Source organism: Bos grunniens, chromosome 2 (genome assembly GCF_055505025.1).
Source record: "Bos grunniens cultivar Pamir isolate PY7600 chromosome 2, Bosgru_T2T1.0, whole genome shotgun sequence".
In the NCBI taxonomy this organism is placed as follows: domain Eukaryota; kingdom Metazoa; phylum Chordata; class Mammalia; order Artiodactyla; family Bovidae; genus Bos; species Bos grunniens.
The window spans coordinates 7,229,718-7,253,925 of NC_141166.1; the positions used below are offsets into that span (position 1 = coordinate 7,229,718).

The following is a 24,208-nucleotide window of genomic DNA, read 5'->3' on the forward strand; positions in this document are numbered from 1 at the left end:
TTCCTTATTTCTCTGGTGGTTGCAGCTTCTGAGCTAACAATGCTTCTGTCATGCTATGTGTTTAAAGCCTTGATTTTACAGCTGTCTCACAAAACTAAACTTGACGTGGCTGTTGGGCTGTTATTTACAGTTTATTTCTCTCTCTGCTGCACTGGTTAAAAGGACACTGTCAAGGTATTTTTTTTTTCATAATTTTTCAAGTCATTTTCCTCACTGTTTACAATAACCCATTAAAAGCTTGAAACTTAAATCTTTCGCTTCCAGAGATCCTCTCCATCATACATTCACACTGGTTTGTTGTTGTAGAGTTGCGCCTATATGTTGGACTGGTGCCATTTGAGTTTTTGTCATTAAAAGCGCATGTAAAAAGTCAAGTTTTTTGTGGTGGCATGGGTGGGCTAAAGGGGAAAGTGTAATGAATCAAGTGGGCTGCTCAGCAAACAGAGGGAAGAAAAAAGGTCAAATTTGGTCCCTCTAACCTTGACAGTGTCCCTTTAAATATTTCTCTACCACACACCCTGGAACCCAGTTACTGAGCCTTGAAGTGCTGTGTACTTTTTCAGTATGAACTTCCCTATGTGACTGTCACTCTAGCTGTAAAGATTAAAGCTTGTCTAAAGCAAGCCACACAGTTGGCACTGGAAGAGCTTTAATCAGTACCATTTGCACACATATGTATTGGCACATTCTGCCCTATTATAGTGGCATATGTGATCTGGCCCCCCTTGCTGCTATAGCATCCTCTTGCTAGGCATTTTAGAAGCCATGTATAGAAATATCACCATTTGTACTCCAGGAAAAGCAGTCCTTCACATTGCATCTGTGATCAGTTAGGATTTCATAAATATGGAGGTTTCATATTGAAAATGTAATTGATTCCTTTTTAAAGGAGCACCAGATTTAGAGTTTTTAGAATCATCTTTTGTAACATCATTGAGGGAATTAACACCAAGCAAAATTTCAGCTTTGTTTTAAGCTTCTCTGTATATGACCTGTATACACCCTTATGCCAGAAAGTGAAGAGGAACTAAAAAGCCTCTTAATGAAAGTGAAAGAGGAGAGTGAAAAATTGGCTTAAAGCTCAACATTCAGAAAACTAAGATCATGGCATCTGGTCCCATCACTTCATGGGAAATAGGTGGGGAAACAGTGGCAGACTTTATTTTTGGGGGCTCCAAAATCACTCCAGATGGTGATTGCAGCCATGAAATTAAAAGATGCTTACTCCTTAGAAGGAAAGTTATGACCAACCTAGACAGCATATTCAAAAGCAGAGACATTACTTTGCTAACAAACGTCCATCTAGTCAAGGCTGTGATTTTTCCAGTGGTCATGTATGGATGTGAGAGTTGGACTGTGAAGAAAGCTGAGCGCCAAAGAATTGATGCTTTTGAACTGAGAAGACTTGAGAGTCCCTTGGACTGCAAGGAGATCCAACCAGTCCATCCTAAAGGAGATCAGTCCTGGGTGTTCTTTGCAAGGACTGATGCTGAAGCTGAAACTCCAATACTTTGGCCACCTCATGTGAAGAATTGATTCATTGGAAAAGACTCTGATGCTGGAAGGGATTGGGGGCAGGAGGAGAAGGGGACGACAGAGGATGAGATGGCTGGATGGCATCACTGACTCGATGGACATGAGTTTAGGTGAACTCCAGGAGTTGGTGATGGGCAGAGAGGCCTGGCGTGCTGCAATTCATGGGGTCACAGAGTCGGACACGACTGAGTAACTGAACTGAACTGACCTTCACTGTATCATGTCGGTGAGGAAAAGTAACTGATGGGACAGTAAATGAAATTCCTAACAAGATCACTTCCATCAGCTCTGGTAGCTGTGAAAACAGAGCAAGTAGGGATGTCACCAAGAGCCCCCCTCTGGCTGTGGGATTGAAGGGGTAGGTCAGGTGTGTTTGATCCACCAAGTCCCAGGTACCACCCTGATACATAAATGGTACCAAGCTCCAGAGCCTGATTCACAGCCTTGTTTCTCAACATAAACCAGAAGATTCTCCCAGGTATCTATTTCTTAGGCTCAGGGGGATTCTCTAATTCATAAAGATTTCCTGATGTTTTCCATGTGTAATCTTTTAGAACTTGATGCTTTAAAATACTATTTTGATTGAGTCAGTTATAGTGTCTTTCATATTTACAGTTTGGAAGGAGAATTGCCATCCTTTCCCCTTTGTTTTGGTGCAGATTATACTTCTCACCATATTCTTTTTGCCACACCACGGCTCATCTGATAGAGTTACTTGTGTTGGCTCATCATTGAGAGGGCAGAGGCTAGTGCTTTGAAACCATCTGTTTAATTGTGAAGGGCACAAGTGAAGGTGTTTCAGATGAGAAGCGAGAGTTTTACTGTGATGGTCTGATCCACAATAATTACCTCTGTTCTTCCTCACCTTAGTAATTATTAGGACTTTCGTATTTTGTTCCTTATTACCAATTTTAGGTTGATTGTAAAGTCAAATTCCAAATTTGGAAACCCATTTCCCATGCCTAACTTATTATGGCAAGAGATGCTTTCTTTAGACATACTTTATTCTTCTCACTGTCCCCATGAATTCAGCAGTGGAACTGCAGATACAGTTTACTTTGGGGCTGAATTGAGTATTAGCAGAGGGATTTGTGTCAGCTAACTGATGGCATCACTATGCAGGGGCACAGCAGGGATTTAGGAGCATGTTCTTGCAGCTTAATGATCTGCTTTGCAATCTGTTCTCTTCCCCCACAATAGTGAGCCAGACTTGGTACCTCAGTTACTCGTAGTCTTAAGAGCTTTGGACATTCAACCTTGAACTTAATTGGTGCCATAAAACACTAGTACTCTGAGAATTAAGATGCTATTGTGTTCTTATTAATAGCCATGAATTTCACTTCTGTCTTCACTACCCCTATCTGAAATTGTTATCTTAGAGGGGAAGCAGATACCATGTTGTTCTTATTTTTTTCATCCTGCCCTTATTTACAAGGTGCTTGGGTGTGTTGACAGTCTTTGTTCTCCAGAACTTTTCCAGTGTGTTGTCTGCATGTCAGCCCGGCTTATCTCAGTGCATGTCAGCTCCAGGGCACCTTGTGCTCCACATGACTTCACTCACCACCAGTGTGAATCCTGTGGCTGTTCATAGAGGTGGAGTTCCAGCTCTGAGGGCCAAATCATGAGAATAGGGAATATCTGGGCTGAAACATTTCATATCTCATTTAATGGAATTGACCACTTCATAGAAAAGATAGTTTGAATCATTGTCCTCAAAGGCCTCTCCTTTGAGATACATATTTTGACCTTTTAAACTGTAGAGCATTTGTGTTTTCATGGATGGCTATGTTTAGTCTTGTAAGGACCAACTCTGCCCTACTTCGAATTTTCAGGTTCCTAAAGAGAAAGATGAAATGGTAGAGCAAGAGTTTAACCGGTTGCTAGAAGCTACATCTTACCTTAGTCATCAACTGGACTTCAACGTCCTCAATAATAAGCCTGTGTCCCTTGGCCAGGCATTGGAAGTTGTCATTCAGTAAGTACTTTGATACTGCTTATTGTATTGTGGATTTTGTTTATAGATTGCTGGGTAGTGTTTTAAGTTTCCATCAAGTCTTATTTGAGCTAGTTTTCACTTATTTTCATATGATAGTTAAATCTAAAAATAAAGCTTTTTCAAATAAGTCCATACATGATCCTTAAGGCTCTCTCAATTGTAAAATTCATATCTTTTATGGTATTGAATTGATTGTACTTAAATAACCTACAAAATAATTTGCCACCAGCCAACTTTCTTATTCCAAAGTCTTAGAAATTTTAGTGGGCCTTGATACCATCAAATGTTGTGGATGGGCACCTGTCTACACAGCACGGGTAGCTGTGTGAGCAAAGCACATGTATTGTCTCTCCAGGTTACAAGAAAAGCATGTCAAAGATGAACAGATTGAACATTGGAAGAAGATAGTGAAAACTCAGGAGGAACTGAAGGAACTTCTTAATAAGGTAAAATTCTGTATTTTTATCTGTCAGTCTTTCAGTATGACATTATTGATAATTGTTGCTGGGAGAAATAGATCTTTGCTGTAACAGATTGCCTTTGACTGTTGCAAAGCTGGTCTAGTGCCCTCTGCTGGAGTCTAGGATGAAAAGGGAGATCAGCTGTGCTGGGGTCAAGTTCCCACTGATGAAGACAACATGTCAGTAGCCAGGATCATAATTCGTTGGCCTAAGGATTTCACTTGAGGTGCCAATATGAGGATATTCCTCAGTGGTACGAATAAGGGGGCCCTTGTGTATTTCACCTTCCAGAGCCCCAGCTCCAGACTGGGAAACTGTTTCTCCGCATCCTGCCAGCTGCAAACTTGGGGGCTTTATAATTGCAAAATCTGGGTGCATCTTTTGGCTGGGCTCTTGGCCTCCCTCTTCGACTGTGCTTCATGTCTTTATCTTGTCAAATGAAGAGGTCTCTGGCACACCTCCTTCACGAACTGTGGTGTGGAGGACGCGAGAAGAGTGGCAGAGAGCCAACGGCGAGAGCTGGTGTGGTGCTCCTAGTCTCAGGCTTTAACCTTCCCTCAGAAACCTGGAAGGGCTGACATTGGGAATGGTTCCTTAAGGTTCTTGATGTGATGACCGGACCTTTTGCGTTCTTAAAAGACAAATCATGATAATTTGTTTCCCAGAACTGTTTTATTGGTGACAGTTTCTTTTACCTGGTAGTTAAATTTTGAATCAATTTTTATTTGGGGGACATTATTTTTATCAATGGGGTACTCCTGGTTCTTCCATTTGCTTTGGAAGACAGAGTCAGTCCTGCCTGTTTGATAGTGATTTGATGCCTCTGTGTTGAGCCATGTAGGATTTTTTCCTGTTTTAAATATCATCATTTGGAAGAGGTACTTAATTCCATACATGTTGCAGTGTAACCCTGTTTTGGTATAACAGCAGTTTAGGGGAGGAGCCAAAGTACATGCTTTGGTGATGACTTATGTCACTGTCTGCAATGGCAAATTTGTGTTTTTCTCTCTTAGATGGTAAATTTAAAAGAGAAAATTAAAGAACTCCATCAGCAATACAAAGAAGCATCTGAAGTCAAACCACCCAGAGATATCACTGCTGAGTTCTTAGTGAAAAGCAAACACAGGGATCTGACTGCCCTGTGTAAGGTATGATGTACATACATGCCTCCTGATTTTATTTGGAATCCTAAGTGATCATATAGATCTGGGAAATTTTGGCCATTAGCCAGTGACAGGCGCCTAGAATAGTAAGAAGAGGGTTTGGTACACAGGAGCCCTGGGGACTTAATGGGTTAGTTTTGTCTGCTTTTTCTGCAGAATTCCTACCTTGTTTTCACAATATCATCCTTTAGCTTACCTGCATCTCAGGTTAGCCCTCCGTGATAGTTTATCCATGACAGTTTAGAGTAATGTTAATGAAGGTGGACTTCAGAGTTATTGGAGTCAGACTGTCTGGTTGAAATCTCTTAACTTAGTATCTCCTAGCCATGTGACTTTCGACGCCTTAGTCACCTCATCTGTGACATGGTCTTAAGTACTACCTTACTTGTAGAGGGATCTGAAGGGCTTATTCATACTAGAGACACAGTAAATGCATGAGAAGTGACAGTCACTGTTCTTTTTTATCCTTCCTGTGTAGCATACTAGTGTGTTTCTTCTTCATCCTCTTCCCCCACCACACCCCCCTGTTACGTTGCATCGTGACCCAGCCTTGGGCGAAGGCACTCTTGTAATTGACCTGAACAGGGGCGTGGTGCAGGCCTAACCCTCTGTGTTGCAAATAACTAGGTGCATCTCTGACTCATCCCGACCAACCTGGTTCTCTTAATTCTATTAGGAATATGATGAATTAGCTGAGACACAAGGAAAACTAGAAGAAAAACTTCAAGAGTTGGAAGCCAATCCCCCAAGGTAAATAAATGCTCCAACAGATAGCTTTTACTCTTCTCTCCATTAAATTTAGAAGGAAGATTACAAAGACCCTGGCCTCCTATGTATGCTCAGTGAATGCATTGTAGACTATTTCATGAATGGAAGGTGTCTGTGCATGCAGAACAGGGTCCTTAATACTCTGTTCTTATATGGTAATATGTAAGAGTGTCCTAGATGCTTAAATCAAGGTATCTTTCTTAAAACGATAGCTTTTTCCCATAAGATTTGATATTTGAATGCAAATTGTCTTTGAGTGAGGTAGAAAGTGGTATTGCTTTAAATTTCAAAATTCTGAGGATCAGAAAAGTGTTACACTTAATTTCTGACAGTGCACCCTTACATGGTGACAAGTGCTCCATGTGGCATCCGGCATCCACATACATCTGCTCTTTTCTCCAGTCAGGGATGCCACCCGTCTTGCTTTTTTAAAAAATGCTTTATTCAAAATATAAAACACACAAAAAAAGGATACAAGTAAGCTTTTATAATACAAGGTAAATAGTATAAAGAAGACTTTTTTCCAGACTAATTTTTTTATCCGAATTACAGTTAGGCCTTTGCTTTATGTAGGAAGCTTGGCACTGCTCCTAGGCACTAGCAATAAAGGGTTTAATAAGACAGATGAGATCCTGTTTTTGACTTAGAATTTCTTCACATAAGGCATAGTCCCACTGATATCATCAACATCAGCCCATTGAGAATGGTAGTAATGCCCTTTAGTAACCTTGAGCTCCTTCGTTGTCATTTTGCAGTGATGTATATCTCTCATCAAGAGACAGACAGATACTTGATTGGCATTTTGCAAATCTGGAGTTTGCTAATGCCACGCCTCTCTCCACACTCTCCCTCAAGCACTGGGATCAGGTAAAAACTCCTTTGCCATGTATTTTGTTGCACATGTCTCTGAGAGGCTCCTAAGAGAGACTGTTAATTTATCTGATGTGTGTTTTTAAACAGCTTTAGTTAGTTATAATGTATATACAATAAAACCTATTTTAAGTGAGCAGTTTGATATTTTGCCAAACTTAAATGATTATGAACCACCACCACATTTTAAGATATAGAACGTGTCTGTCATCCTGAAAAGTTCTCTCTCACCCCTTTGCATTCAGTCCCCAGCCCTTCAGCTCCTGGCCCTGCACAACCACCAATTTGCTTTCTGTCGTTACAGTTTTGCTCTTCCTAGAATTACATGTAAATTGAACCATGCAGCACATAATTGCACTGTCCGTAGCCTTTTGTGTGTGACTTTTCATTTGGAGATTCGTTGTTGTATGTTTCCGTAGTTTGCTCCTTTTGTTGTTTAGTAATATCATATCCATTGAATGGATATGCCACAATGTATCCATTCACTGGTACATATTTAGACATTTAGGTTGTTTTGTTTTTGGCTATAAATACTTGAAGCTACTATGAACATTCATGTCTTTCTCTTGGGTAAATATCTAGAAGTAAAATTTTTACTGTGGGAAGTAGATTTTTAAAGTGTTTTCGAAACTACATTCTCAACAGTAGTGTACATAAGTTCTGTTGTTCCACACCCTCACCAGCACTTGATACTCTGTCAGCTTTACATTTTTTAACTGTTTTAATGGTTAGTAATTTTTCATTGTGGTTTTAATTTGCACTTCTGTGATGACCAATAAAGTGAAGCATCTTTTCATGTGCTTACTGCTGCTAAGTCGCTTCAGTCATGTCCGACTCTGCTCGACCCCATAGACGGCAGCCCACCAGGCTCCCCCGTCCCTGGGATTCTCCAGGCAAGAACACTGGAGTGGGTTGCCATTTCCTTCTCCAGTGCATGAAAGTGAAAGGTGAAAGTGAAGTCATTCAGTCGTGTCCAACCCTCAGCGACCCCATGGACTGCAGCCTACCAGGCTCCTCCATCCATGGGAGTTTCCAGGCAAGAGTACTGGAGTGGATTGCCATTGCCTTCTCCGTTTTATGTGCTTATTGGCCATTCATATGTCAGTTATTTGGTGAAAAGGCTGTTAGATCTCTTGCCTACTTTTAAAAAATCTAGTTGTTTGTTCTCTTGTAAGAGTTCATTATGTTCTTCAAATCCTGGATATAATTCTTTTGTCAGATTTATGGTTTGAAAATTCTTTCTTCCAGTCTGCAGCTTGCATTTTCCTTTTCTAAGTGATATCTTTCAAAGAGAAATATTTTTAATTTTATAAAGTCCTATTTGTCGACTCTTTCTTTTAGGCTTTGTCCTTTTTGTATCCTGAAAAATATTTGTCTAAACCAGGACTGCAAAGATTCTCTATTTTCTTCCTAAAGTTTTATGAATTTAGCTCTTATGTTAGGTCTATGACTCATTTTCAGTTAATTTTTGTATATAGTGAGAGGTGAGCGTAGTTCATAGTCTTCTATATGGTTATCTTATTAATCTAGCACCATCTTTTTTCTTCATTTGTCACATTTGTTGAAAATCAGTTCTTCCATTCAACAACTGTCTCTCTCCGTGCCACTGTCACACTGTCCTGATCATGGCTGCTTTATAGGACAATTTGAAATCAAGTAGAACTTCACCTTTGTTCTCTTTTGAAAATGTTTTTGACTAGTTCAGATCTCTCAACTACAAATCAGCACTTGCCATCTGCCTCTACAAGGATTAAATCTTGTGCTGCTGCAGCTAATTTTCAACACCCTCTGAAAGGAGTTTAGGGCAGACAGCAGAAATGAGGCACTCTGTGCTCTGGGAAAAGCTGGCAGAACAGGTCTTCAGATAGTTAATATTTTCCAGAGCTGATTAGCCTACCTCTTGTATCTCTGGGATTCCCAGATGGCTCAGAGCTAAAGAGTCTGCCTGCCAGTGCAGGTGACACAGTAGATGTGGGTTCAATCCCTGGGTCAGGAAGGTCCCCTGGAGGAGGAAACGGCAACCCACTCCAGTATTCTTGCCAGGAAAATCCCTGGCAGAACAGAGGATCTTGGCGGGCTACAGTCTGTGGGGTCCTAGAGAGTCAGACACAACTGAGCAAGTACGTACACTCGCATCTTCTCGTATCTGAAGAGCACTGAATGCTTCATGGTGATGTCTGCTTCTTGGGACTCGCAGTAACGAGACCAGCAGTAACCTTCTGTAAAAAATACGTGCTTTGATTGCATGTGCTCCCCAATTACCAGAATCAGTGTGTGCCGGCTTTCCTCCCTGCCTCTCTGAAGTGGTTTCTCAGAGCTGTCTGAAATGCTGCCTCCCTGACTATAATCCTCATTTTGCCTCAGATAAAACTTGCAGCTTGTACATTTTTTAAGTTGACACCTCTATAAAATTTTAGAACCAGCATATCAGTTTCTATAAAAATTACCTTCTACGATTGTCATCTCAACAATAGTGAGTCTTGAAATGTTTGAACATGGTCTGTCTCTCCATTTATTTAGGTATAGTTCTCAGTGTACCAGTCTTACACATCTTTTGTTAAGTTATTTTTAGGTGTTTTCAGTGTGATTTAGTCTTGAACTTGTGACAAATCACAGCATTTCTTAGATGTTAATGAACCAGTCTCTAAATCTGAGACTTTGGCCAGACTTAAGGAGATCCAACCAGTCCATTCTGAAGGAGATCAGCCCTGGGACTTCTTTGGAAGGAATGATGCTAAAGCTGAAACTCCAGTACTTTGGCCACCTCATATGAAGAGTGGACTCATTGGAAAAGACTCTGATGCTGGGAGGGATTGGGGGCAGGAGGAGAAGGGGACGACAGAGGATGAGATGGCTGGATGGCATCACTGAATCGATGGACGTGAATCTGAGTGAACTCTGGGAGTTGGTGATGGACAGGCCTCCCTAGGCCTGGCGTACTGCAATTCACGGGGTCGCAAAGAGTTGGACACGACTGAGCGACTGAACTGAACTGAAATGAAGATTGTATAGGAGTAAATATTATATTTTACCTACATATTTTCATTTTCATTATGCATTTTCCTAGTAAAATTGTTTTGACTTCCTCATCTTTAGAGCATGTCCTCATAGTCTTTAGAATTTGAGTTATGGTAAGGATTGGACTTGTTAGTGGTACATATCTTGCAGAATTTCCAGTTTCCTTATGGTTTTTCATGTAAATACTGAATTACTCCTATCCTAGTCACTGATCTATCATTTGAAGTTTTGATATATATTCATTTCAAGTTGAATGTAGGTGATGATCCATATGGAGAACAGATGAGTCAGTCACTTAAGTAGTGAGTGTTCTGCTGCCAACCCAATATATTTTTTTATCTAATTCCTAAGAACTGTGGTATGTTTTTCCCAGAAGTTTAATGAAATTAGAAATATCAAATAACCTTCAAAAGTTTTTCTGTTTGGAAGATTTTTCAGTAAATTCAGAGACATGAAATCATTTTGGGAATTCTTCCAGGTGAAATCTTGACTTCTTCACTCTATGGATTATCTTGAGCGAGTCTTTATAATCCTGTATTGCCTTCATCTAGTTTGACCAACTTTAGTTTTGGAAGTTTTCCTCGACTTTAAAACTTGTACGTTTAGGGCATGAAAACTGATTTCGCTGTTAATGTAGCAGAAAATGTAATTAGGATGGTGATCCTAATGTCCTGCCAAATCTGTAGTGCAGGTGAAAATGATAACTGTTGTGGTAGCTAATCATCTGAACTTACTGAATCAGCTTTCTTCCCTCTCCTGCCCTCTAGGGACAGTCTGAGCTTGGTGGTGTAGGGCTTTGATGTTAGAAAGTCTGTCTCAGGAAAAAAGAAAATGCCCTAATTTCACTGCCCACAGTTAGGCGTAAGCGACATTTTGGCTTTTTTTCCCTTTTCCCTTCAGTTTCCTGGGGCAGCCGTAGTTGAAGACTGAGGGATTGTCCTTTAGTTTCTGTCTTAGAATACTAACTTTTCACAAGCTTGTGTTTTTCCAGTGTTGTTTTATAGGACTCAGTACAAATGACATCAGTTAGACTAAGAAAGTGTGAACGAATGCCCTTTTCTGTCCTCCTTAGGATGATGACTTTGAGTTTACTGGCAGCCACCTGACGGTGAGGAATGGCTACTCGTGTGTGCCTGTGGCTTTAGCAGAAGGCCTGGACATTAAACTGAATACTGCAGTTCGGCAGGTTCGCTACACAGCTTCAGGTAAGTCTCTACTAGTAAGATAAATCTCTTACTCTGAAATGCAGTACTGGTCTTCTGTTGAGTTTGACCTACTGAAAAAACATTAGTTACTTTTCCTGATAGAATGTTTTATAAGCTATGATTCCTGAATTAAAATTTTTTCATTTACAAAAGTATTGAGCCATTAGAGCCTTTAGAGGTTCTGACCCCATCATAGTACAAAGCAGAAAATGGGGCAGTTTTCAGAGTCTCTGGTTTGAATGGATTAGCAGTTAGCGTGAATGTGTTTGTTACCGTTGTTCAGTTGCTAAGTCATGTCTGTTTGCGACCCCATGGACTATAGCATTCCAGGCTTCTCTGTCCACCATCTCCTGGATCTGCTCAAGGTCTTGGCCATTGAATCAGTGATGCTACCTAACCGTCTCATCCTCTGCCACCCTCTTCTCCTTTTGCCCTCAGTCTTTCCCATCATCAGGGTCTCTTCCAGTGCGTCAGCTCTTTGCATCAGTTGGCTAAAGTATTAGAGCTTCAGAACCTTTAGCATCAGTCCTTCTAATAAATATTTAGGGTTGATTTCCTTTAAGATTTGCTGAATTAGTTTGGTATTTAGATCCAGTGAGTTTGGGTCTAATTTTGCTAAGTAGATTCTTAAATACCAGGAATTGGGCCCCGAGGCTCCACTGAGAGCCACCCGTTGCATTTTACCATCTGCACCTTCGTCTTTGGCTTTTCCTGTTCAGGTGGGCTAACTGCTTAGGCTGGTTTCTCGTTTTGGGAGCAGTTTTGCTGATAGGTTGACCTCGGAGCCTGAACTGCCCTTTGATTCCTATGGCAGTGGTCTCTGTGCTCATTTTTGCTGCTTTCAGGATACATTTCATTTGGAGTGCAGAGAACCCGTCATTCCAACCACTTTTGGAATTTACTTGAACACCTTAGAAAAGCTTGTTGATCCCCCTCTGTATGGACTCTCATGACAAGTGGAGATGTGGCCACCAATCTTGCCCTCCATGGCCCCTTTTCTAGAGTTGCTAAGATCACCACAGATTTTTTTTTTTTTTTTTTAACAACAAAGGAAACAATTTTCCATTTAATTTTCTCTTCAGAGGCAGCTTTTAGCTGATGGTGTTAAGATCTGCGGCCTTTAAATAGCCATTTTCAGGCAGGTGGGGAATAGTGAGACTAGTTTCTTGTGTCATTTCCCTTAATTCTGCAGCCACAGAAGATGGGCGCGTATGGAGCACTCATTCTTATTTTGAGCTGTTTGTGTATTTTTTGGAAATTATGTGAAGAGGCATTCATTGAGGAAAAAAATGGAACACAATTGAGAGAAAACTACACTACCCGACTTACAGCACCTTTTCTGTGGTCAGCCTTGAGCTCGCTCACGTCCTGGCAGGCTCAGCACCACACCCTGGTGTGTCTCGAGCACAGCAGCTCTGGTGCAGGCTGCGCCCCAGGCCAGCACAGCGGTCTTCTGTCTGCGGGCGCCACTGGCCTCCTGGTCCTCAGGAGCTCCCTAACCGCAGTGGAGAGGCATTGCTTCTGCTGGAATAGGCATTTTACTCTTATTTAATTTTGGTCTAAATTTATAAAACTTGGTAAATGATAAGGTCTTGTTAGTACAGAAGAGCACTAGGGTCAGTCAAGAAGGTGTGGGGGTGGTATGGTGGTGAAGTTCGAGGACTCTGAAGTTGACTGTTGGGTCTGAATCCTGGCACTTGTTACCTATATGGCTTCAGACAAGTTACTTCACTTCTGCCTCAGTTCTCTTTTGTAAAAAATGAGTAGAACTGATGTCATAGACAGGTAGTAAGAGCCGCCTGAGGCAGCATGTGGAGTCTGCTGTGCACGAAATGTTCAGTGCCCTTGTCAGTCTCATCCTATCACCAAGAAAGCCTTTTCCCTCCAACCTCTCTAGGGTGCGAAGTGATAGCTGTGAATACCCGATCCACAAGCCAGACCTTCATTTATAAGTGTGACGCGGTCCTCTGTACCCTTCCCTTGGGCGTCTTGAAGCAGCAGCCACCAGCTGTTCAGTTTGTGCCGCCTCTTCCTGAGTGGAAAACATCTGCAGTCCAAAGGATGGGGTTTGGCAACCTCAACAAGGTAACTGGGCACCTCTCTACATTCCCAGTGCACAGGCACCACTCTGATGCCAGGGTGAGGGCTGTCCGTTCATGCCCTTTACGTCCTAATTATATATCCAAGCATCCACGAGGCCTGCCTTCTGAGGTCACTTCTCAACCCCAGGCCTAGAGAAGCGAGTGCTAAAGGTCCTCCTGAGTGGTTATTTATAATAGGGACTTCTAAACTTACATTGACAGTAGAGTAGAGGAAACTTTCTGAGGAAGAAGTACTTCCCTCTTGGGACACAGCTGTGCTTACAGCCCTGTTCTCTGGGTTCCGCCACCAGCTCATGTGCTCCTCTCCCCACAGGTCGTGTTGTGTTTTGACCGGGTGTTCTGGGACCCAAGCGTCAATTTGTTTGGCCATGTTGGCAGCACAACTGCAAGCAGAGGTGAACTCTTCCTCTTCTGGAACCTCTATAAAGGTAACTGCTTTCTAGTTTTCATCTTTTTCACATCATTATAGGAAGAGAGAATCAGTAATATTATACTCGCCTTCAAGGAGTGCACAGCTTAGTGGGAAGTATGCATAGTAAGGAGGTAGGCAGCCTCAGGAAGGGGCAGTAAGGAGAGGAGTGAGGGTGCGAGCCCCAGCGCCGCAGGAGGAAACGTAGGAAGGAGGACTCTGCTCAGCCAGGGGCCAGCCCCGGGAGAGCTTCTGGGGAAGGAAAACGTGAACTCCTCGTGCTCAGGTGCTTGTGTCTGACCTGCCCGAGTCTTTGATCACTTCTTGTTTTATATTCTTATGTAATTGGGTTGCTCTTAGCTTTATTTAGAACTTTTTTTAAAAAGAGAAAGAAAAGTATATTTAGATACTACCTCATTCTAAGAAAAAGGTGTAAGACATGCTGTGCAGCAGTTTCAGGAGGCCTGGCCTTGACGGTGCAGACACACGGATTACCCAGTTTGACTGCCACCCTGGTTCTTGCCATCACTCCTTACTGCCTGATACCGAAGCATCCTGCACGTGGCCATCCTTCATCCTTCATTTGCTCCCTGGGCACGGCGCTTCCAACGACCGCTGAACGCTCTCTCTTTCAACTGCCCACCTCCCAGTCCAAGCCACTCTTACCTGTGCATACCTGTCTAATCACCAGTAACCACTGACTGCTATGCCTGCTTCTTTCTTTTGATGGTTTTCATTTTCATGGCCAGCATGAAGGGTAATTAATCTAACCCTTCTTTTCTATCAGCTTCCTCATTGTCCATCCCTTCCCCAGCCTCCAGGCACACTTGTCTGCTCCCCCGGAACCCTGAAATGCAGCATCCTGTCTGCTACTTCTGCATTGTACTGGGGCCTGGGCCTGGACTGCTTTTCTTTTTCTCCTTTTCTTTCTTGCCAGCCTGGCATACTCAACCCAGCCTTCAGTCTTGACCTAAATGACTCTTTCAAAGAGACCTTCCAGGATACATCTGTCCCCACAGCCTCAAATGTAAATGATGTCCTGTGTTCTTTTCTCTCTAGTCTGTGTTTTCGTAGCTTTTATCATAGTTCGTAATTACATATCTGATTTTTTGGTTGCTCTTTGGGGTCTGTGGTTTTTATATCCCTAGCATCTAATACTGTGCCTATCGCATAGCCTGTTGCACACTGGGCCATGAAATGGGTGAGGAAGGGTAATGGTGAGTATGGAAGGCCTCAGACGACAGCTAAGAGGCTGCAGCCCTGGTCATGGAGATGTCTTGAAGGATTCTGTGCCTAAATAAAGGGCCACTTGTTAGCAGGGTCTGAAGTGTATCTTCAGGACTTCGGTATTCTGCTAGGTTACATGCAGTGAAGTACATGAGTCACATTTCACTTACAGCTCCCTTCAGGGGGCAGGATTCAAGTTGTTAGTTCAGAAACATGCGTGGTGCATATCTAGTCTGTTGGCCGTCATATTTCAAACAGCCACGAGTAATGTGGGACCTGACAAGGAAGTACTTGGAAAAAGTCTGTAGGACTCTAGAATCGTCCTTTGTTTCTTCAGCTCCAATACTGTTGGCACTCGTGGCGGGAGAAGCTGCTGGCATCATGGAAAACATAAGTGATGATGTGATTGTTGGCCGATGCCTGGCCATTCTCAAGGGGATTTTTGGCAGCAGCGCGGTGCCCCAGGTGAGTAAGCGGGGCGGGGCAGTCAGGGATCTGGGGCCGTAAGACTACAGCAGGGTTTGATGGATCTCCAGTTGCAGCATAGATTCTTGGTCAGGGCAGTTTCAGCCAGAATCAAGTGTGTGCTGGGTTTACTGTGTAGAGTTCATGTCCCAAGTAGTTTTGAGAAAAGCCCCCCAGTGCATGGGCCCGGGGATTGAGAAGGCTGTGTGCTGCCTTTGCTCACTTGTGTTGTCTGTTGTCTCTATGTGTGAAATCACACTCCTCACCTGCCCCCCAACTTCCCCAACCACCTTTTAAAGTGGCCAAACTCCCTTAAGGAAGTTTTAAGAGATTATCTTGATACTTCTTTCCTATTATTTAGTCCATTGAAACACTCTTATGATTCCTTTGAGATGAGGCATATTAATGCTTCATGTGAATTTTAGAATCAAAGGGGAATACAGGTCAAGCCCTAGGTGGATCTCTGGATTCATAGCAAAGGCAGCCTGGAACCTCCTCTCAGCCTAAGAAGGCATTTGTGTTTTGTTTCCGAGCAGCAGCGTTCATCACTTGGCCAGCGCTCATGTCTCACTGTATCCCAGCCCATCACAGTTTTTCCACCTTTCAGAAATGCATGATTTGTCCTTGGTGTCCAGTAATAACTTCCACTCTTATCTTTTTCTTTAGCCCAAGGAAACTGTGGTATCTCGCTGGCGTGCTGATCCCTGGGCCCGAGGCTCCTATTCTTACGTAGCCGCAGGATCATCTGGAAATGACTATGACTTAATGGCTCAGCCAATCACTCCTGGCCCCTCAATTCCAGGTGCCCCACAGGTGAGAAACTGGCAAACTCTACCTGAGCTTCTTTGGAAATAGGCCAGTATCCCAGGATTTCGGGGTAAAAATAGTGCTACTGGTTTGATTGTTTTGTTTTTTCGTGTGTGTTTGTTTTTTTTTTTTTAAGATTTTAATTTTTTTAAAAAAGATTTTCTTCAGATTTTTAATTTGTTCTCGAACCTTTCAAGAGCAGAGGGGAAGGGAGGAGAAATATTTTGTGTGTCTGATTTGTTACTTATTGGCTTTGTCTAGTCTTTGTTCAGAATGGAAGAGTCCAAAGTATAGACCAGTTACTTTTTCCTCATTCAGATTGTGTGTTTTAATCTTTAATTGTGCCCCATTTTGTACTGGCTCATAGGATTGTTGCAGCATCCCAGTTACTTAGGGGGCTCCAGGAGATGCCCCTGAGAAATAACCTGAGGTCTTTATGAACAGTCATGGTTTCCCAGAACCCTGTGGCGAGTGACGTCTGCTCTAGACTGAGGCAGGTGTCCCAGAATAAGAACAAGTACTGTGTTCTCTGTGGTACAGAGTAGTCAGGACACCATGCCCCCAGTACACGCTACCTCAGGCAAAGGAAGCTCCAGAACTGGGTGTTCCCCAGATTAAACTGATAAATAAGTCCAGCTGCATCACCCTAGAATAAGGCTGCACTGAGTTTTAGTGCCCCATCTCTACCTCTCTGTGCTTTGGGGAGTTGCCTGCTAAGAAGGGAGAGACTCTTTTTGGTGGGATGATTGACCAGTAATGGAACGGAGGTAGTGAGCCTTCAAAGGCCAACAGGAGTTTGGCAGTTCAAATACAATAATAAGGCATACTTGCAGCCTGCTGATTTTCTCTAACTTTTTTTCCTGAAATAGCCTATTCCACGACTCTTCTTTGCTGGAGAACATACAATCCGTAACTACCCAGCCACAGTCCATGGTGCTCTGCTGAGTGGGCTGCGAGAAGCAGGAAGAATTGCAGACCAGTTCTTGGGGGCCATGTACACCCTGCCTCGCCAGGCCACACCCGGCGTCCCTGCACAGCAGTCCCCGAGCATGTGAGACAGACGTGTTAAGGGAAGAAGCCCGTGCGCGTGTCTTTGGCTGCATAAGCAAAGCTCTTCTAGCAATATAGATTCCACTGAGAAACTCACCCCGCATCTGGGCTCCAGTTCAGCTGCTAAAGCAAAGCCCATGATGGTCAGGTGGCCGAGGAGGTTGCCTCCTCTAAGTGACTTTAGAGCCAGGGAGGCACTTGTTGCATTAGTATGAGAGTCTGTGTTCTTCATTAGGACTGAGGGAAGCAAGTACTGGGAGAGAACGTCTTAGTCTCTTTGTCTGTGGTGGTTTTTTATATTTTGAGAATAAAACTTCATAGAAAATCAGGACTGATTTTTGTTTCCCCTTGGGGTTAGAGTTCTATCTAAAGCTGTTACTCCTTTGAAAATGCCAAGTTTATCCATGTTAAAATGAGATAAAGGAGAAAGTGGTTTGGTGTGATCAGAAGACAGGACCTAGGGTTTCACATGGGAGCAAAATGCTTATCTGTGGGGCTAGACTCACCCCCACTGGGACTGTGGGGTGACCCTGTGCCAGGGGTATGAACCTGCAGGTCATGCATATGGGTGTTAGGAAGCTGAATGAATTTTCAAGATAAAACACAGGCCTTGACACAAAGTTTGGCTAGGCCTCTGGCAGACCATTCGGGCTTTATTCCCCTAGATTCCCTCCCATGGGTATATGCTAACTTTCCATGTCTCTCCAAGGTACTGATACAAAAGTTTAAGATCAAGGGTTTAGACAACAGCTACGCAGACTGTCGGGATATTCCATTTCCTTGCTCCTTCAGCTTCTACTGACTGTATTCCTTGGCTTGTGGCCCCTTCCCCATTTTAAAAACACATTACCCCAATCTCTGCTTCCATCATCACGCTATCTTGTTCTGGTCTCCCTCTTATAAGGATACTTCTGATTTAAGGTCCACCCAGATCACCTCTCCTGTGTCAGAATGCTTAGTCACATTTGCAAAGTCATCTTCGCCATGTAAGGTTAAAATGTTTTTACAAAGAAGGAACTGCACCTGTTTCTTCCAAAGGGCTCCAAACAATGTTACCGTTAAGTGTAGGTACATAATCTGCTTCAATAAGTTGGATTTTACTCCTGTTAGTCAATTCTTTCCTAAGAATAGTTTAAATGAGGTTTTATCCTTAGTAAGATTTAAGGACATTATAGTCTGACTAGAAGGTGGAGATGGAGAGGGCATTTTCCCTAGTTGGAATGAATGACAACCATGGGAGAATTTGCACACCAGGATTAGGACAAGTGATGTAACCATGACGTAAAGCTGAGAACATGGAGGAGAAAGTATACTGACTTTGGAATACAACCTATATTTGAACCCTAGCTTTGCCATCAACATCTGTGTTCATGAACCTCAGGGGCTTAGGTGTCTGATGTAGTGATACGTGCTTTTTAAAGAGTTTGTGTTATTTAATGACACAGGCAGCCTGGGAGATACAGATGGTGGTTTTGTATGTATCTGATGACAGATAAGCCTAAAAGTAAAATGCAGCAATGAAATAACTGCTTTATGATTCTAACTCCACTTACATGAGTCTGAGGAAACATCCATAGCCTCAGCTATGTTTCCAGTCCTTAATGACATCTGTAATTGGCTGAATATTTTCAGTAAAACACAGTGAAATATACTAGCTGCACCAATGCATAGCAACAGTTGTACACAGAGATGACATCAAGGAGAATGGCATCACTGACGCACACTCACACAGAGCATGTGGAAACTAGGGAGCTTTATTGGTTACATATTGTGCTGCAGAGCCAACAGACCGCATTAGAGCCAGAGGATACATGCAGACAGGCAGCTTCAACTATACACATGCACCCCAGGAGCCCTGAGTCATTGCTCATGGCTTTGCCCTGGTTTCCAGTGACAGGGTCTGGCCTCCTCGGTCCCGTGCTTGGAGCAGGAATGTAAGAGAAGCTGCTGCACCAGCCTCCAAGGGGCAAGGGAGCGGCCAGAAGACCTGTCTGAGCGAGTAGATGTAGACCGCCACACTGGTGTGTCCCCAGCGAGGGGGCCTATAAGGTAATAACAGTTTATTTGAGGGCTACTTCCCTAGCCCTCCCATCTTTAAAATACAAAAAAAAAAAAATAGACTTTATTCTCTTAAAAATACATTCCATTCAGTACATGTTCTGAGCTGTGAAGCAGCAGGAAAATAGGGCCCCTTTCCTATGCTCTTGGCTGTGAGAACCCTGTTCCCAACCTGGAGTACTTAAAAGGGAATCCCTAAAAGCAGCTCTTCCAAAGCAGTCCTGTCAGAGTAACAATAAGCCCACACCAACAAAGGCAGCTGGGGACCCGGACAGGGGGTCCCCAGTCCTTTCCTGGGGAGTGGGAGCACTTGGCACTAACCCACTGAATGTAAAGAAGTAAAACTACCCCGAGATGACAAGTCTAAGATCAGTACAGACGCCCCCACCCCCGTGAGAGGATGATGTTATGTGCAAGCTCGCCTGTGGCTGAGGTTGGAGTCCTTGGCCCCACTGCAGAGCCCTTCAACCCACTGTTTGCTTGCCACACAAAAGCAGAACAGCCACGGCTTCCTTGTCCACCATCCCCACCCTTTCTTTCTCTGGTTGTTCCGCATGTCACGAGTGGTGAGACAGGTGGCAGCAGGTGGCGGAGACCAGCTCCTTGCGTGTAGCCAGCTCTGCCTCCAGCGCCCCTTCCTCCAGCCGAGCAGCTCTTGGAGTGCCAGGTTCCCCGACCCTCCTAGGAGCGTCCCGCAACCACACATCTGCCAGGAAAAGTCCGAGTCAGAGCCAGGCTGTGGAAGAGACTGGTTGTACAAAGTGGGTGTGTTGGCTGGGACAGTGGGAATATTTGGCTTGATAAGACAATTATTCAACTCCTAGGTCTCCCACTTGGAAGTTTCCTCCAGGACCTCTGATGGTGAGGTCTGGGGCCAGACAGTCACGCCTAGATTGCTTTTCGGAAATGGGCCTTCCAACTTTGGAATCTGAGAGCCAGCCTTGCCAGCCATTTGAAGCGCAGAGGAACTGCGCCTCTAGCCTTCACTTGCTATTACAAGTAGTATTTTCTGCAATGTTGAGGACATTTAAAAATAAAATATATTTTACAGCGGGCTCTAGAAAGTGTGCAGAATAAGGAAACTATTTATCCTGAAATAATTGTACAATCAAACCCTATTGCACTCAGAGTTTAAGTCAGCAGCCCCAGCAAGAGGGCACCACGGCTGTCCCTCTCCCACAGAGCATTCTGGGCGGTGGCAGATGCTGGTGCTGCTGAACTGTGGAAAGATCCAGACTTTGGCACCAGGAGCTACAGCACCAGAATCCAGGGCTCCAGACGCCCAAAGAGACAAGAATTATTGCCGAGACCTTTGCCGGCATGGTCTGGTGCCTGTTTCCACCCGTAAAGAGCCACAGACCTAACTTCTATAGTCTCAGTTGACTACCACAGAGGTCTGTTTCCTCTGGACTCTCAGGGTTGCTGACCAGTGAAGAGTGGCAGGGAGGCTACAAGTGAGGGGTTGCAGCCTTGACCCAGGAAAAGCAGCAGGAAGAGATTCTGAAAACAGCATCTTGAGCATCTGAGGCAGCGATGAGGAGAAAAGGCAAACCACATTACAACCCTTGGACTGACAAACCTCCGGGAAATGAAGTATGAGCAAAACACTCCTGTCCGTGAAAGTCAGGTAGGTGCTCCCCAAGCCTCCTCCATGATCACCAAACCTGATGCAGACAAGGGAGTGGTGAATGCTGGTTCCCACCCTGAGTGGAGGCAGAGAAGATTCAAGAAGCACTGGAACCGGAGATAAACCACCTCATGTCATGGAAAGCACATGGCCTGCTGTGCAGCCAGCACTGGGCAAGGTTGGTGTTGAGAAGGGCCACAGAGACCATCTAATCTAACCCTTCCATTTTACAGACTGGAAAAACAGGGCCAAGGTAACTTCTCTGAGTTCATCCTCTCGACATTAAAACACAGGAAACTGGAAAGAATAAGGCCCAGAAAAACATAGGCAGTGGGAAGGACACATGTAAACCCATTTGGACAATACCTTCCAACAGTGAGAATTAACCCCCTACAGGGTGGAAACAAAACTTACAATGCCACGTTTAGGACCCTTAGAGACTATCCATTTTAAAGAACTAATTTTATAGATAGGGAAACTGAGGCCCCAAGAGGACAATGATTTGCCCAAGGTCACACAGGAGGAAGTATAAAGCCATGAAGAAAATAGCTTTCTCAACTTCTACTCCAATGCAATTTTTCATTACGAAGGAAGTGTCGGCTTCATAAAGGTAGCCTTTGAAAAGGGATCGCTTTGAACTGATAGAATGCTATAGAAAAAGCAGTGTGAAGAATACATCGTTCTTCCCCAGGGGACTGGTACAAGGATGTACCAGGTTTTTTTTCCGTTTTTCTTTCCATGGCTTCCTGAAAGGCTTGCTGCTTTCTGAACCGTGTAAGCCTGGGGCTCTCGATGGGCATGTTTACCTTTCCTCCAAAGTCGTCACGACAATCGCTGGTTTGCAGTGCTCAGGGGCCCGCTTCTGGTAGGATGCATCAGCCTGGTAAAGTGCGATACCTCCTCCTTGGGGGACCAGGAGAAGGAACAAAGGTCATGCCTTTTTCATGGAGCTATTGCTTTGTAGAGTGACTGAAGGGAAATCGCTTCTTCCTGTCCACTCTCCCCACGCTGGCACTTCCTAGGAGGCCTCTAGAGGATGCTGGGTCTGGCCCAGTGGAGTCTGGGAATACTCCAGAGGAGATGACGCAGTCAGCCTGAGGTCTCCAGCCGCAGGAGAAGAGCAGGCCGGGCCAGCAGCACGGTGGTGCCCAGGGAAGGAGACACATGAGGCTCGTGCGCTCCCGGGTGCCTTAGAAGGTGAGCAGAGAGCCGGGGTTGGTGACGAGGGACGATGCCATTCCAGTAGGCAGGTAGGGTACCCGTGTGCTCTGCCCCTGGAAAACGATGGTCAGCCAGGGGGACAAGTCAGAGAAACATCAACCTAAAGGGTAGTTCCGTAAACCCTTAGAGGCGACACAGATCTCTCTTGCTGTAAAAGTCTGAGGAATGCCACAGGGGAAGAAACGGAGGACCCCCAGATGGAGCTGATGGCTGGTGGGTGCACAGGCCCCTTGGGCAAACGAGTGAGCTTGGATGCGGTGAGGATACTAAGGAATCAGAATGTTAACCACACAGAAGGGGTTGCCCTACGACACAGACCCCACTGAGGAGCTAGGAAGAGATTTGGCTGCTGTTGTGTGGTGGGGATCCAAGGGGTTTTCTAGGTCTTTCCTCATTTGGGGGCCAGACTGGCCCATCCTACCTGGGGGGCGGGGACAAGGAGAGAAAACTCATGCATCAGGGAAGGCTGGGCCCAGGTGGCCACGCAGCTTGTAGTTTCTGATCCCCTCTGGCCAACTGGCAAGCAAGGGGCCACACCCAGGCTCTCCGCAGTCTCCCAGCCAAGGCCTGGGGTCTGGCCTGGCTCCTCCTCAGGGCGGGAAGGTGGATGAGCTGAGAAGCAGGGGCAGAGGAGACGGCAGGCGTCGCCCGGCCGGCTCAGTTGTCCTCCGCACAGGGCCTGGTGGGCCGCAGCCGCTGCTCAGCCCGCGTGCGCCCAGGCTCTGGTGGCCCCTGCGTCACGGACAGTTCAGACCTCTCAAGGGAGTTGTGCAGTCGTCTGTAGATGCTGAGGGTGCAGTCATCCCCTTCCTCCTGTGCCAAGAGGACAAAAGTCAGCCGCACAGGACAACCCAAGTGAGGATCAAGACGCCCGCACACCCAGCCCCATGGTCCTTCCCTGCGAGGGGAGATGGGGTACAGAAAGCCCGCAGCAGAGCTGGCAAGGGGAGGCCGGCAGACAAGCTCCTGCGCCAGTTCCGAGCTGCTCAGGGTTCCCGAAGTAGACTGGAGGCCCACAGCTGAAGGGAACCCCAAGATGGACATCGCCGGAAGCAGGGGCACTGAGGCGGTGCCCCCAACAGGGGCCAGCAGTCCTGGAGGGCTGCACGTGCAGGCTGCCTACCTCTCAGGGTCAGGGCCAAGTGCTCAGTGGACAGGCAGGGAGGTGTGAGAAGGAAGATGGCCAGCTCTTATCCGACTTGCCGCCCACAAACTACCAAAGGCTCGCGTGCCTTTCCTGCCGTATCCCGTACGTGCCCTTCACCCACGCTTTTCAGACACCCAAAGCTTAGCTTCATCCAACCATCTCCACTCCTCGCAGAATTCTGCCTTTGGAATGTTCTTGTTGGTCCTCCCACCCAAGTGAATGCAGATCAGAGAATGCAAGTGTGAGTGAGAAGGTCCAGCTGGCAAGGTGAACAAGCGCTGGGTTTAGAGGTCAGAACCGTGGATTCAGATCTCAGCTCTTCCAGTAATTCACCTGGGTGGCCTCGGGTGAGGCACCTCGTGTCTCTGACCCTCAGCTTCTGTGTCTAAAACAGAGGAATAATATCGCCCTCCACACACCCCAGGGCTGTTGGAGAGAATGAACGAGACGCTGGGTGGAGAAGTGCTTTGTCCGGTACTGTAAAGACTGCCTGGGCTCTTAAACTCAATATAGTCACCCCCTACCTTTTAGAAGAACAGAACAGTATCTTGGGTTGAAGATGTCTTTCTTCATCATAGGACTCACATCTGAAAGACTCCCGGGGGGTTCCCACCACACGCTGATCTGGCGCTCTGACCCTCAGGTAAGGGGAGATTCTGGATCTGTGTTCAGTAACAGGCCACATGGAGCCGACCAACCCTGCCCTCAGACTGGTGGTGTGATGGGCTAGACAGATGCGGGGGACAGTGATGCTCGGGCATAAAGCTTATCACCGTAGGCCCAGTGGAAGCCCTAGCTCTCCTCAGCCCCTACATGCCAGCGGCTGGCAAAACTCTGTGGTCTGAACTGAAGAGGCAGCCAAAGAGCTCCCTGCCTCGGCCTGCCTCTGCCTACAGAGAGGGCGCGGGGCTTTCCCCATTTCACCAGCGCCTCCCTGTAGCCCACGTGCTCCTCTGCGGGGCCAGGAGCCCGGCGCCTCTGGCTGCTCCAGCAAACTGCGTGAACAGGCCACAGCTCTCCTTTCCTGTACCCTTCATGTATGGAAGCAAACGGAAAAGATAAATTGGGGAAGAGGATT

General features: G+C 45.2%; 2 protein-coding genes across 11 annotated transcripts in view; one reads left to right on the plus strand and one right to left on the minus strand.

Moving 5' to 3' along the window:
• KDM1A (lysine demethylase 1A) overlaps window positions 1–17,402 on the plus strand; it is a 66,033-nt gene extending 48,631 nt beyond the window's left edge. For all 3 annotated transcript variants that reach the window (XM_086327818.1, XM_086327829.1, XM_086327836.1), the window contains 11 exons: window positions 3,369–3,511; window positions 3,888–3,978; window positions 5,007–5,141; window positions 5,833–5,906; window positions 6,680–6,791; window positions 10,885–11,017; window positions 12,915–13,102; window positions 13,433–13,547; window positions 15,093–15,220; window positions 15,887–16,033; window positions 16,897–17,402. In XM_086327818.1, the coding sequence (XP_086183944.1) occupies window positions 3,369–3,511; window positions 3,888–3,978; window positions 5,007–5,141; window positions 5,833–5,906; window positions 6,680–6,791; window positions 10,885–11,017; window positions 12,915–13,102; window positions 13,433–13,547; window positions 15,093–15,220; window positions 15,887–16,033; window positions 16,897–17,082 (1,452 nt within the window). In that variant the 3' untranslated portion in view covers window positions 17,083–17,402. The remainder of the gene's footprint in view (window positions 1–3,368; window positions 3,512–3,887; window positions 3,979–5,006; window positions 5,142–5,832; window positions 5,907–6,679; window positions 6,792–10,884; window positions 11,018–12,914; window positions 13,103–13,432; window positions 13,548–15,092; window positions 15,221–15,886; window positions 16,034–16,896) is intronic.
• A 1,411-nt stretch (window positions 17,403–18,813) lies between these two features.
• Window positions 18,814–24,208, minus strand: part of LUZP1 (leucine zipper protein 1) — a 103,488-nt gene continuing 98,093 nt past the window's right edge. For all 8 annotated transcript variants that reach the window (XM_086327793.1, XM_086327760.1, XM_086327784.1 and 5 more), the window contains one exon: window positions 18,814–22,796. In XM_086327793.1, coding sequence (XP_086183919.1) covers window positions 22,641–22,796 — 156 coding nt within the window. In that variant the 3' untranslated portion in view covers window positions 18,814–22,640. The remainder of the gene's footprint in view (window positions 22,797–24,208) is intronic.